Raw genomic sequence first — 13,922 nt, 5'->3', positions numbered from 1 at the left:
ATTATTCTTGACAAATATGGTTTTGTTTTTCTGACATATGTGTCATCAGAATAAATATACAGGACTTTACTACTGTTTCTCTTAATTGATTTGTGTTTGGACTGGAAGGGAAATTGTCTGTCGTGTTAACATATTGAATAGGATGGGTAAAGAATACCTGAGAAAATAGCTTCCAGCATGATAAAAGGCAAATTTAGGGCATTTCTGGGAAAGTCTTCCCATTACAGACACTGTCTCCTATTCCATTATATGGAATTGAAGTTGAGAATTCCACAGAAATTGTGTCCACGACTTTGTCCATTAAGTAAACCAATTTCATGATAATGGAAATCAAATTTCAACTTCCCTGTCATTGCCCCATAACCCTGTAAATTCTTCCACTTCCAAAGAAAGAAACACTTGCATTTATATAGTGCCTTCCACAGCCACCACATGTCCCAAAGGACTTCATATCAAATGAAGTATTTTTGTGTGTAATCTTTGTTGTAATGTAGGAAACACAGTGGACAGATTGTGCACAGCAAGCTCCCACAAGCAACAATGTGATTGAAAATGACTGGATTGGAACAAACAGGAAAACAGGAACATTGGACTTAGGAGCAGGTGTAATACATTCAGCCATTGGAACCTGCTCCACAATTCAATAAGATTATGGTTGATCAGATTGTGGTTTCAACTTCTCTTTGCTGTCTGCCCCCATAACTCTTGACTCCCTTGTAAATCAAAAATCTGTCTAACTCAGCCTTGAATAAATTCATTGATTCAGCGTCCATTGCTCTCTGGGGAAGAGAATTCCACATACTAATGATCCTTTGAGAGAAAACATTTCTCCTCATCTCAGTCTTGAACGGTTTTTTTGTAACATTGGTTGTGGGATAAATATGGGCCATTAATTCCCCTGCTCTTCTTCAAAATAGTGTTGTACAATTTTTAATCGCTGCTTCAAAGGGCAAACAGGATCTTGATTTAAGATCTCATGTGAAAGATGACATGTCCAACAATGCAGCACTCCCTCAGTAGTGCAGTGGAGTATCAGCCTGGATTGTTAGGCTCAAGCGCTGGAGCAGGACTTGAACTCACAACCTCTGTCTCAGAGGCAAGACTGTTACAACTGAATCATGGCTCTATTATCTAGTTCCCTTTTGAAAGTTATGATTGAATTTGCTTCCACCACCCTTTCAGGTAGTTTGTTCTTGACAATTTTCTGTGTAAAAATATGTTCTCCTCATCTCCCCTCGGTTCTTTTGCCAATTACCTTCAATCTGTGTCATCTGATTGCCCAACCCTCCTGCCACTGGAAACAGTTTATCTGTATTTAATCTGTAGAAAGGCTTTGTGATTTTGGACATCTTTATTAAAATCTCCCCTGGACTTTCTCTGCTCTAAGGAGAGCCAACCCTAGCGTTCTAATATCTCTGTTTAAGAGATAACTACCAGCAGCGGTTACATTTCAAGTTACCAATTACATTTTTAGTGTTTGTGGCCATTTCTATGGCTGTGTGGGAAGCAATAAGACAGCAGCCATTGGATCACACTAACCCATAACAAGGAAATAACTTCCACTTCTCTTAGAATTGTTGAATCTTACATCACAGGCAGAGGCAATTTGGCTCTTTGTGCCCACACTAGCTCTCTGAAAGAGTTGTTCAATTTAGTCCCACAGCTTTTTTCTCATGACCCTCACAATTAGTCCCCTTCAAATACATGTCCAATTGCCTTTTGAAATTTCCTATGCGATCCGCTCTCACTTTTTCATGTGGATTGAAAGAACCCTCTTCTCCCTTCCTCTTTATTCCTCTTCTTGTTACTACTCTTTTTTTGTACTCCACAGTTGCCCACCATAAAATGAATGATGTGTGCAGCCCCTTCATGATGCTGAGTTCTTGCAGCACACAGAAGGCCACCACGAATCTTGAGGTCTGCTCTGTCTAGACCCCTCATGACACCATTTATCAAATCTCCTCCTCATCTCTTCTTCAAGGAGAATGTGACAGATTCTCCAATCTACACACATGGCTGAAGTTCCTCATTCCTGGAATCATGATTGTGAATCTTTTCTGCAGCCACTCTAATGCCTTCACATCTTTCTTAACGTGTGATGACCAGAATTGGACTCAATACTCCAGTTGAACCCCCTGGTCCCTCCACTCCTGTTCTCTATGGAATTGTGTCCTCTATTTTATATCTCCTCTCCACATCTGCCTACCAGTATGGATCATCTCACACTTCTCTGCATTTCATCTGCCACAGGCGCGTCCATTCCACCAGCCTGACTGAGGGTATAGCCCCCCTCCTGCCATCTATCAGGGGTCACATGATGTTCTGTTAAGGATCTAACCAGTGAGCCCTAAGCACAGGCAATCTGGTGGGCGAGGCTTCATGACCAGAGTTCTGATCAAGCGTGTTGTCCCTGAAAAGCTATCTGTAAAAAAAGGCAGAATTTTACATACCATAGGCAGGCAGGCATGTGCCCAACCCGATCGGACATAAAATAGGACATGATGACGTTGGGTGATCGTCCTGGTGTCATCAGACACTCATGCGATATTACAGTCGGCGGCCACACACGATAGTTGGCAGTGTGCCCACCGACAATTAAGAGGCCTATTAATGCCATTAATGTAGTAATTGACCTGGATATTTCACTGCTTGTCCTTTGGCGGATGGGTGAATTTGGATTTTTGAGGAAACCTCATCTGATGGTTTGGGTGGAATTTTTTTCATCAATATATTTAGGTGAATGAATGTTATGGATGGAATTTTTTTTCAAAATTTCATAATGTTTATTTTTGGCTTTAATATTCTTCAGCTCCCTGAGGCAGCTCTCTGCCTCTAGGGAGCTTTCATTGTGCGCCTCCCCACACTGACTTCAGTGCTGACCCTCTTCTTGCCCACACTCCAGCAGCACTGGCCTTTCAGCGTGTGTTTAGCGCTGGTTGGCCATTAATTGGCCAGCTAGCATGAAATCACGGTTGGGGCCTGATCGTGGGCAGTGACCCGTTTGTCAGCCACCCTTGGGTCCGCCCACTGCACCCGCCCAATGACCTGAAAATCCTGTCCAAAGTTTAACTGCTTCTTGTTGAAACCTGTTTGTTCTGTCAAGTCATTACACTGACTAAGATCATTTTAAGTTTAACACTTTCCTCCTCGCTGTTCACAATATTTCCAAGTTTTGTGTCATCTGCAAATTTAGAAATTGTGCCCTGTAAAACAAGTCTAGGTCTTTAATATAGTTCAAGAAAATCACTGGTGCTGATACCAATACCGTGGAACCCACTAGACATCTACCTCAAATGTGAATAAGCACCATTCACCAATGTCATGATAACAGCTGATTGTGGTAGTGGACTCCAGTATTAGACATTACATGGTACTCTGTACTAGATAGGGGGTCACCTGACCTGGGGTTTGAAGGTCAGGTAGCACATGTTGGAGCCAAGAAAATGTAAAGTTAGCTCAGCTGCAATGTCGACCATTTGTTTGCATCGTTGAAATAAAAAAAACAATACATGGTGTCACAAGAAGTCTAAACACAACGATGGAGGTTCTGTAACCACTGACAGAGCTCAGTTTGGAGGGGAATCTCGCCAAAACCTGGAGGAGGTTCCGGTAGTAATTTGAGCTGTACCACACCGCGATGGGCAGTAATAAAAAAGAGCCTCAGGTAGAGTCTGACATCTTTCTTCATGCAGCAGGGGAAGCATCCCGAGAAGTTTATAAAACATTTATGTTTGAAAGTGATGAGAAACAAAATGACTTAAAAGAAATAATGGGAAAATTTGAAGCCTACTCCAGCCCTAAAAAAAAAATCACTTATAAAAGATACTGATTTTTTACATGCTCGAAAGGCAGGGACAACACTATTCAGTATCTAACTGAGCTGAGAAAATGAGCTAAATTGTGTAAATTTGGAGAGCTTGAAGGATCACTCATCCAAGATAGAATAATTTACGGGATGTCAAGTGACATTCTGAGACAATGGCTTTTAAGAGGAGTTGATCTCATGCTGGAGAAACCAATAAATATCTGCAGAGTGGCAGAGACAACAAAATGCCAAATTAAAGAGATAACAGAAGATGTTAAGCTGCACACGGTCAAGCAGTTAGATGAAGTTAAACAGTATCAGCCCCAGGAAAGAACAAACTGAATGTAAAAAGAACAAAACTGCGATTAAAACATTTAAATGCAGCTGATGCAGAACAGAGCATTTAGCACGTAGCTGTCCAGACTACGAAGAGCTTTGTAAGAACTGTGAAAAACTAAATCACTTCACTAAGATGTGTAAATTAAAGAAAGTGCACATGATTGTAGATGGTGACACAGATACTGAAACTGAGCTTATAGTTGGTGCAGTAACAATAAATGCCAAAGACGATGAACGGAAAGCTGATTTATAAATTGCCAACATGATGGTGAATTTCAATCTTGACACAGGCGCACAAGCAAATGTTATCCCCATAAGCCTGTTTTGCAAGATAAGCAAAGAAAAATAACTAACTAAAACAAAAGTGAAGCTGTCTACTTATACAGGTGAAAAAATTGCAGTAGCAGGCAAGTGCACACTTAAAGTGAACTACAAAAAACAATCTAAAGCACGTCCATTCATAGCGGTGAAAACTGATGCAAAACCCATTCTTGGAATCAAAGCTTGTGAAAAATTGAAGCTAATCAAAACAATAATGACTGTCACCACTGATGACATCCTGAGAGAGTGTAAAGATGTGTTCCAGGCCACTGGTTGCCTAAAAGGAGAACACATCATCAAGATTGACGAAACTGTGACACCCAAAGTACACCTGCTCAGGAAAGTACCAGTAATGCTGAGAGACCGACTGAAAGCAGAGTTGGACAGATTGGAGGAACTTCACATCATCAAGAAAATTGAAGAACAGACAAAATGGATCAATCCAGTTGTAATTGTAGAAAAATTAGATGGAATCTGTGAGTCTGTCTGGATCCCTGAGACCTAAACCAGGCACTGCAAAGAGGGCAAAACCAGCTGCCCACAGTAGAATAGTGTAAGCTAACCAAGGCTAAATACAATTCAGTCGTGGATGCGAGTTCAGGCTTCTGCCAGGCCAAGTTGGATGAACGCAGCTCCTATCTCTGTACCTTCAACCTACCATATGGAAGATACAGGTTTTTATGCTTAACATTTGGTATTAATTCAACTCTGGGGTGTTCCACAGAATGGTGAAGCAGCTGTTGGAAGGGTTAGAGGATGTGGAAAACTATATTGACGATGTTCTGGTCTGGGGAGCCTCATGAGAAGAACACAACCACAGACTGAGGCAGGTGCTGGGCAAAGCTAGAGAAAGGAACCTCAAGTTGAAGGAGGAATAGTGCAAAATAGGTCTTCATGAAATCAAGTACTTGGGACATGTGCTAACAAGGGAGGGACTGAAGCCGGACCCAAATAAAATTGAAGCAGTCGTGAACATGCCACCCCCAGAATGTAAAAAGACTTGGAGAGGTTTTTGGGAATGGTGACCTATCTTGGGAAATTCATTACAAACATGTCAGTCCTGACAGTAGCTCTCAGAGATCCACCACAATATATTGTGGAATGGGACAGGGAACAAAGTCCACCAGGAAGCTTTGACCTGTCCGAAGAGAGCACTTAGCAGCGGAATGCCCAAATAGAAAATAAAATGGTAGCAATTGTGTTTAGGCTGGAATGCTTCCACCAGTTTGTCTATGGCAAAGATGTGGAGGTAGAGTCTGATCAGAAGCCTTTGGAAGCTATACTTATAATGCCCCTGAACTGTGCACCACCAAGTATCTAAAGATTACTAAAGCATCTGCAGAAGTACCAGGTCAGAGGTAAGTACAAACCGGGCAAGGAAATGTACATCACAGGCACTCTGTCACATGCATACCTGCCCATCACAGAGGAAAAGGGTAAAGAGACAGAAGAACAGGTTCACATGCTGACAAAGAACTTACCTGTGGTTGTAACCAAACTGGATGAGATCAGGGAAGCGACCAAGAACGACGCCACCCTGAGAAAACCTCAGCAGATTGTGCAAACTGGCTGTCCCACACATTGGAGCGGAGCTGTACAAGAGTACTGGAACTTTCGTGAGGAATGTCATGTAGCAGAAGGAATAATTTTCAAGGGAGAAAAGATCATAATTCCTGCAACTCTGAGGAAAGAAATGCTGCATACATGAAATTCACCACAGCATAGAAACACGCAGGAAAAGAGCTCGAGATGTAATGTATTAGGCAGGAATAAACTCTTTTGGAGTCAACCAAATAAACTAAATTAACAAATTGAGGGACGGAAGGCCTCAACGGTGCCGGCAGACACCGCGTGCCCCCTCTCCAGGGACACCTGACTGCGAACATTGCCGCAGAAGAGGGGCAGACAATCGGGTTGGACAATCCCCTCGATCGCCAGCTGCCTCGACCTGTTAATGGCTAACTTGAATTGGGGAAATGGTGAATGGGTGTGCAGTGTGCCAATAGTATAGTAAGTCACAAGAAAAAGAGCCACTTCAATCTTTGTGTTCCAGAGAGGCTCTGACAGAAAATTGGAGTGGACTTGTTAAGATTTGACAACAGTGAGCACCTACTAGCAGTAGATTATTACTCAAAGTTTTTTGAGTCTGTGCTGCTGAGAAATGATTGTAAGAGCATCACAGTAATAAATCATTTAAAATAAATTTTCTTCTCGCCATGGCAAACCTGAAGAGCTCATCTCAGGTAAAAGTCCACAATTCTCAGGCACTGAGTTTTGCAAATTTGCACAGGACTGGCAGTTTTACCACACTACATCAAATCCCAAATATCCACAATCCAATGGAAAGGCAGAACATACCGTGCAGGCCTTAAAACACCTGTTGAAGAAGGCAAAGGTGGACAGAAGAGACCCCTACCTGTCTCTGCTGAATTTCAGGAATACTCTGTTAGAGGGCATTGGATTATCTCCAGCACAGCTCCTGATGGGGAGAAGGCTAAGAGCTAAGCTTCCAACTGCGCCCCAACTATTATTTCCACAGGCAGTGAGATACTGCGTGCAGGACCTACTCAAACTGAGACAGCAGAAGCAGAAGAAGTACTTTGATTGAGTTACCTGACCACTGCCTGCCTTGAGCATGGGAGAGACAGTGAGGATTCAGCATGAAGGGACCAGTTCTGTCGAAGGGTCATGAGGACTCGAAGCGTCAACTCTTTTCTTCTCCGCTGATGCTGCCAGACCTGCTCAGTTTTTCCAGGTAATTCTGTTTTTGTGTTGTAAATGCAACCCTACTCTGAACCAGAGAGTGTAGCTGAAGATTAAAAACCAGAATGCACCTGTGAAGCAACAGATAACCAGGCAAGGTCTGAGAGCCCTGAAAACTATCCAAGGAGTGATAGCAACACAGAGCTAAACAAGCCCCTTTGTCCTTCAAAATCACCTCTGTCACCATTCAGAACATCCAGTGGAAGAATTGTGAAAAAAAACACAAAAATACAGAGATCAGTAAAAGACAAAACAGACTGATCAAAACAGAGTGAGATAGACTAGATAAGTGACTTTGTGTACTCAAGTTGTATAAAAGTTGTTTTTTAAAAAAGAGAAATGTCATGATAATAGTTGATTGTGGTAGTGGACTCCAGTATTAGATACTATATGGTACCCTGTACTAGAGAATCGCTGGTCTTGGAGCTGGGCCCGCCAACAGTTAAAGTGCCACATGTTACCATTAAAAAGCCAATTGTACTCCATTTCATGTTGCCCGTGCAATTTCGCGCTCATCACGTGGACAAATGTCAGCAGCCCACATTTTGCAAAACCTCATCCAAGGGCGGAATAAAAATATTATAGTCATGGACATCACTGGCTAGGCCAGTATTTGTTGTCCATCCCTAATTGCATTTAGGAATCAACCATGTTGGGATGGCTCTGGAGTCATGTGTAGGCAAGACCAGGTAATGACAGCAGATTTCCTTCACTAATGGACATTAGCAAAGCAGATGGGTTTTTACAGCAATCAACATTGGTTTCATGGTCATCATTAGAATTTTAATTCCAGATTTTTATTGAATCCAAATTCCACATCTGCTGTGGTAGGATTTGAACAGGGGCCCCCAGAGCATGGCCCTCAGTCTCTGGATTAATAGACCAGCAACAATACCACTATGCCAACACCTTCCCTTACAGAATGTCTAGATAGTTTGTGATCCTAAAACACAGATTGTGCAAGTCTATGCAATGTACCCTGGCAGCTCCCATGATGCATACATCCTCAGGCGCCAAGGTTATTCAGTGCTCCAGCCCATCTGGATGGATGGTTGCCGGGTGACAAGAGCTATCTGTTGAAAAGGTGGCTTCTGACAGCTCTCTGCCACACAAGACCAGAGGCAGAGCAGCATTATAATAGGAGTCATGCCTCCACAAGGACAGTGATAGGGAGGACTATAGGTCTTCTGAGCACTTGCTTCCAATGCCTGGACCATTCAGGGAGAGCACTACATTACTCCCTGGAGCGGGTGTCACTGATAGTGATTGCTTGCTGCACTCTCCACAATCTGGCTCTGGCAAAGGGGGACCCACTGGAGGAAGAGGATCTTGAGGCAGCTCCACAGGCCACAGGGGATGAATGCAATGGTGAGTCAGAAGAGGAGCCGGTAAGGAGAACACTGAGGCAGACCTATGGATCCTTCAAGGAGGCAGGGACACCATGGACACCTTGATCCAAAGCTCCTTCTGCTAGGGTGCCAAAGATCTGCTTCCACATCATGCCGGATGTTTGAAATGACCCTTCCCTTTGAACCCAAAGTCTGCTAAGTGCTTGTGCAATAAAGTTTATAGCCACTCACGGCCAGCATTAGATACAGCGTTAGATGCCCTGCACCTACAAAACAAGTGAACCATACTCAGGCCATTAAGACACAAAAGCAAAATTTATATCATTGTGACACGCACATCAAATAACAGAACTATATATGGTGTTAATGGCCACACCAGTAAACATTTTAAAAAAACATGGCTGAACAGATCACCTGTGACCAGGCCCTCTTATGCTCATGGTGCCATAGACATATGTTTGCGAGTGCTCCCCACCCCTGACTCGCCAGCAGCAGCATTGGAGGCAACCTGCTGACTGTGCCGTCCTGTTGGACTTTATGGCCTTGGCAGTTGTCCTCTGGCCAGTGAAGCCTGTGCTGGCCCCGCCTGGGAGGCACCGGGCAGTGCCTCAGTCATTGCAGCCTCATCAGATGCAACAGTCATTGGCAGACGGGCGGAGGAGCTGCTGACGTCATTCAGAGCGCCCTAGGTGAAGGCCACAGAGAAGATAAGCAACTCGTGCACCAACGTGAATCACTCTGGACCTCCCTGCTCATCATTGATGGACGGGCACCTAGCTGGGACACTGGTTGCCTCATCCATCTCCCATACTGGTACTGACCACCTGAGGTCGTGGCCTGTGTGAGGGCTTGCAGGCCCGAGCGCTACCTAAGGATCCCGATTCTGTCCCTGGAGTCGCCACTCTCTCAATGGAGGAGCCAGTGTGCTCAGCCATGAGGGTCAATGCAGTGCTTAAGTTCCACATGGACTCCTCCACAACAGAGACATGGCACATATGGCCTCATGGATCTCCGCCAGATCCTCCCGCTGATCCCGTTAAACATCCAGCATCTGCCGCCTAATGGCCAACTCCAGAGGCTCCTCAAGTGCCTTCAGATCAGCATTGTCCTGGTCTGCACACTCCTCCAACTGCCGGCGCAATGGGCACTCTCTGCCTCTGCCTGCTCCTCAAGCGAGTGTGAAGTGCCCTCACCGCTGTGCACCGACATTCTGGCCAACGATCTAATGCCCACCAAGGTGCTGGTATCTGCACTGGTGCCTGGTTCAGAGAGTGGGTGTGATGCAGGTGTATCTGAGGCCCTGTGGTCCTCTGGAGATAAGGGTGGCTCTTCGTGATCCTGCAATCAAGTGCGTGCTGGGAAATCTAAGGGAGAACAAGAATGTTTGCACAATCCGACACTCTCCACTTTGTGCACTGCACTCTTACCTTCGTCAGAGACCCCTGCCTCTTCATGACTGGCCGACCTAGGTGGGTGGTGATTCTCCTGCTCCAATGCATCCATTTTGTACCTCATCAAGATTAGGCGGTTTGGGGGTCTCAGCCTGTCCTTGACCTCTCTATGTTGTTATGGTTCCTCTTCCACTGAAAGGGCAGAGGAGCATTGATTAGTCCACTCTCTACCTGTAGCACCATTGCAACCTGGCCAACCCCACCTGAGGAAGACCTTGCGGAGTACATACGAGTTGTGGCCCTTGACTTGCAAGGCACAGAGTGCAAGCAGCCAGGCTAATCCCAAGACTAGCTCTGGCGTCATTGACAGTTGGCACTCAGACTCTAACACACCAGAACTCCATGGGGCGATGGACAGTCCTTAAGACTTCTCCACACTGATCCATGCCACCTTGGTACTCATCCTTGCTGAGCGATGTAGGCCGTAGAACATTTTGCGGCACTGCACCCATGTGCACCATAAAACATCGTGCTGCTGACCGCAGCTGCCACCTCCTCCCAGGCTTTTTTTGTTTAGTGCGGTGGCCTCCTTCTACCATCCTTTGGCACGAAATTGTCCCATCTGACACCCACCTCTTCCACGAGGACCACAAGGCACTCATCCGAGTAAGTGGGGGCCGAGTGCCCACCCAACTTGCCCTCCCACCTGATGTTTCCTGCCACCGGTGAGGCCTTTGTTCCAAGCTCCGTACTGACTCTAAGGATTCTCCGCTGGCAGTCTTCAGGGAGCTGACTTTGCTGGTTTTAAAGCTCTCACCTGGTTGCCATTGGATGTGGTGCAGACAGGCTCCGGCCCTCATCCGGCCCTTCCCAACAATTCAGAAGACGCGTTTCGCGCTGGGCAGATTAATTGGCCATCCAGCGAGGAAATTGCGTTTGCAATGAGACTGTGGCCAGGAGCAGATTCCACATGTGCTTCCGTTTCTGCTGACTTGGTGCGCACGCCAAACATGAAATTCAGGCCTCCCTCTTTGTTTTCACACGTCAAATAAAATGAAGTGAAAGCAAAGTGAAAAGAATCAGTGACATGTCCAGCAACATGTCACGTGATGTCTCTTGTTCTCTTTTTGCTGACGTTCAGCACCAAATCATTTGAATAACAAGAGTACGGAGTGGAGTGGTCATTTTGTACAGCATATATATATACCACAGAGTAGAAGGCATTGCCATGTTAGATCAGTTACTCATCTGTGAGCTCAAAATGGGAAAGGCAAGAACAAGTCTGATTGGTACAGGATGCTAGAGTTCTTGATTACTGTCTCCAGATTTTCAAGCTTATTAATTCATCTTGTCTCTTTCCACAGATCATCTTTTACGAGGACAGGAACTTCCAGGGTCGGCACTATGAGTGCAGTAGTGACTGTGCTGACCTGTCCCCTTACTTCAGCCGCTGTAACTCCATCCGTGTTGAGGATGACTGGTGGGTGGTGTATGAGAGACCCAACTACATGGGATATCAGTATGTTCTGAGGAGGGGAGAATATCCTGACTACCAGCGCTGGATGGGATTCAATGACAGCATCGGCTCATGTCGCTCCTACCCATATGTAAGTTGTCTGTTTGCACATTCTACTCAGATCGAGATCTGGCAAATGTTCATTCAGCAAAGTAGCTAAGTTTGGAATTGTTATCCTGTTTTTCATGCTTGACATTTACAACATTAAAGATATACAGCTGAGCTCTTAAGGGTATAAATGTGCATTGGTAAAACTTGGAACTCGTTGGTCCTTGAAACCAGGTCAAGTAATTTTTCAGGCATTGCTGATGACCAGGGGTTAAGTTACTTAAAATGCAAAAGAGGGGCCTAAGACCTTGTTTTAAGTGCCCTTAGAGAAGTTTGATTGCCATGGATTCTTACATGGCAACAGAAAAAGGCCAAGAAATTATTTTTCCAAAAAGCATTCCTCTTTGCCTAAAGAGAATAGAAGTGCTTCACTCACTCCATATTCATTCTGATCACAACCTCTCCAACCACACCATACCACCTGCCATCTGCAGTACCCACTCTGATCCACTCCTGTGCCCTTCAAATGTACAAACTGTCTGCTGACGGTGTTTGTGCATCAAATGTTAATGAGTGCTGTTGCTGCTGCTTCATTTTGGCCCTTATGTTGACATGTGTCTGCCTCCAAGTCTGGGAAAGAAATGAGACGAGATGAGTTTCTGCCTCGTAAGTCCTATCAATTAGAGACTTTGACAATGACTGGATAAAATATTTACATACAATTTATCGGTCAGAAACAAGCCATTCAGCCCAACAATCTATTCAGTCAATGCAGTTGTGTTCATGTTCCATACGAATATACTCCCATCTCTCTATGTCAAATACGATGAGCATATCCTGGTATTAATTTTACCATCCTGCTTACCTAGCTTCCCCTTAAATGCATCAACAGAATATTTTCTATTTTTGATAATAATTTTAACACATTGACTCACTAAGTGGATCGATTCAAATATTCTGCACAAGCCCAACTAGACCTGTTCATATTAAACACACATTCTTCTAATCAGAAGTGGATGTTATTGAATTGTGGGTTTAGAATGTCATTTTAGACTGAGAAGCTGTTAGATAGGACTCATTGATGTAAATTATTAACGTTACTTGGTGGACTATTTTCTTGTTTTAACCTGTTTAGTTACAATATAAGGCTAGTTTTGTGATGAAATATCAGATGACTCGATTTCAGCGAGTACAGCATAGAGACTCTCAGTCCCACTTCATATTGCATCAAAGATACATAAAAGTGACATCAGGGTAACAACATGAGCCCAAGAAAAATACATATTGCTACACTCAATCTCTTGTGATAATTTTATTCCCTTGGTTACACTGCCCTCGTTAACTCGCCCTATTCCCCATAAAAACAGATGAATAGGTTAACATATTTCAGATCATCACAATCATTGCTGAGTAAATTGGTCCCATTCCATCACTTGGTTATTTGTGAAGGTATCCTTACTTTAAGTCCACTTGCAAAAGGCCTCAATATTCAGCAGAAAGCTGTTAGAACTCATTATGTACTGATTCCACACACAGCCCAGACTATCGAGGTAGTCACATATTGTAGACTTGCATTCGCGTATCACCCACATAGAGAGACAGGAGAATATTAATCTGAAGAAGAAAGATAAACTAAACTTTTGCTCATAATAAGAGATGTCCTTATAGGCGCTACATTTGGTGTGGCCAATATAGGAAACAGTGGAATTGGGGTCGCTGAATTTTTTTAAGGCTGAAGCAGACAGATTCTTGTTAGGCAAGGGAATCAAAGTTTATCTGGGGTAGATGGGAATGTACAACTTGAAACACAAACAGATCAGCCATGAATGGCGGAGCAGGTTTGAGCGTTTGACTCGCCTACTTCTGCTCCTATTTCTTATGTTCGCATATGATTTGACTTGTATAAAATTCCACAAACGTTGCACACTGTTCATCAGGTGAGATTATAATCCAAAAGATCTGTTCATGTTATGAAATTGTCTCAGCTTTACTCTTATTGTTAGTGAGATGATCCTTCACACAGTCTCTTCTAATCCACCAGCTCCAATTTTATAAATAATTTCAGATGTATAGTTAATGCTATCATCAGAAATATGGTTTTATTTCTCTTACAGTACCGAGGTGGAAACTACAGAATGAGGATTTATGAGAGACCTGACTTTGGAGGACAGATGATGGAATTCATGGATGACTGTCCATCTATCTACGATTGTTTCTGTTACCGTGACATTCACTCCTGCCAAGTGATGGACGGTTACTGGATCTTCTATGAACATCCCAACTACAGAGGCCGACAGTACTTCATGAGACCCGGTGAATACAGGAGATATAGTGACTGGGGTGGGTACAGCTCAACTATCGGATCTTTCAGGCGCATGAGAGATTTCTAG

The 13,922-nt window shown here is 44.0% G+C and overlaps 1 protein-coding gene across 1 annotated transcript; it reads left to right on the top strand.

Moving 5' to 3' along the window:
- Nucleotides 1-11,196: 11,196 nt before the first annotated feature.
- Nucleotides 11,197-13,922, top strand: LOC121284716 (gamma-crystallin S-1-like). Its single transcript, XM_041200270.1, has 3 exons — nucleotides 11,197-11,238; nucleotides 11,333-11,579; nucleotides 13,654-13,922. The coding sequence occupies exons 1-3, from the start codon at nucleotides 11,197-11,199 to the stop codon at nucleotides 13,920-13,922; spliced, it is 558 nt and encodes a 185-aa protein (XP_041056204.1).

The sequence above is a fragment of the Carcharodon carcharias genome, chromosome 12 (genome assembly GCF_017639515.1).
Source record: "Carcharodon carcharias isolate sCarCar2 chromosome 12, sCarCar2.pri, whole genome shotgun sequence".
Classification (NCBI taxonomy): domain Eukaryota; kingdom Metazoa; phylum Chordata; class Chondrichthyes; order Lamniformes; family Lamnidae; genus Carcharodon; species Carcharodon carcharias.
Note: the sequence above shows the minus strand (reverse complement) of the source record. Positions and strands in the feature narration are given on the sequence as shown.

Bases quoted from the DNA above. Each gene is read 5' to 3' on its own strand.
- LOC121284716 (XM_041200270.1), top strand. From the start codon at position 11,197: ATGTTAGATCAGTTACTCATCTGTGAGCTCAAAATGGGAAAG. The intron at 11,239-11,332 runs GCAAGAACAAGT...CTCTTTCCACAG, and splicing joins GTGAGCTCAAAATGGGAAAG to ATCATCTTTTACGAGGACAG. The intron at 11,580-13,653 runs GTTGTCTGTTTG...TACAGTACCGAG, and splicing joins TCGCTCCTACCCATATGTAA to GTGGAAACTACAGAATGAGG.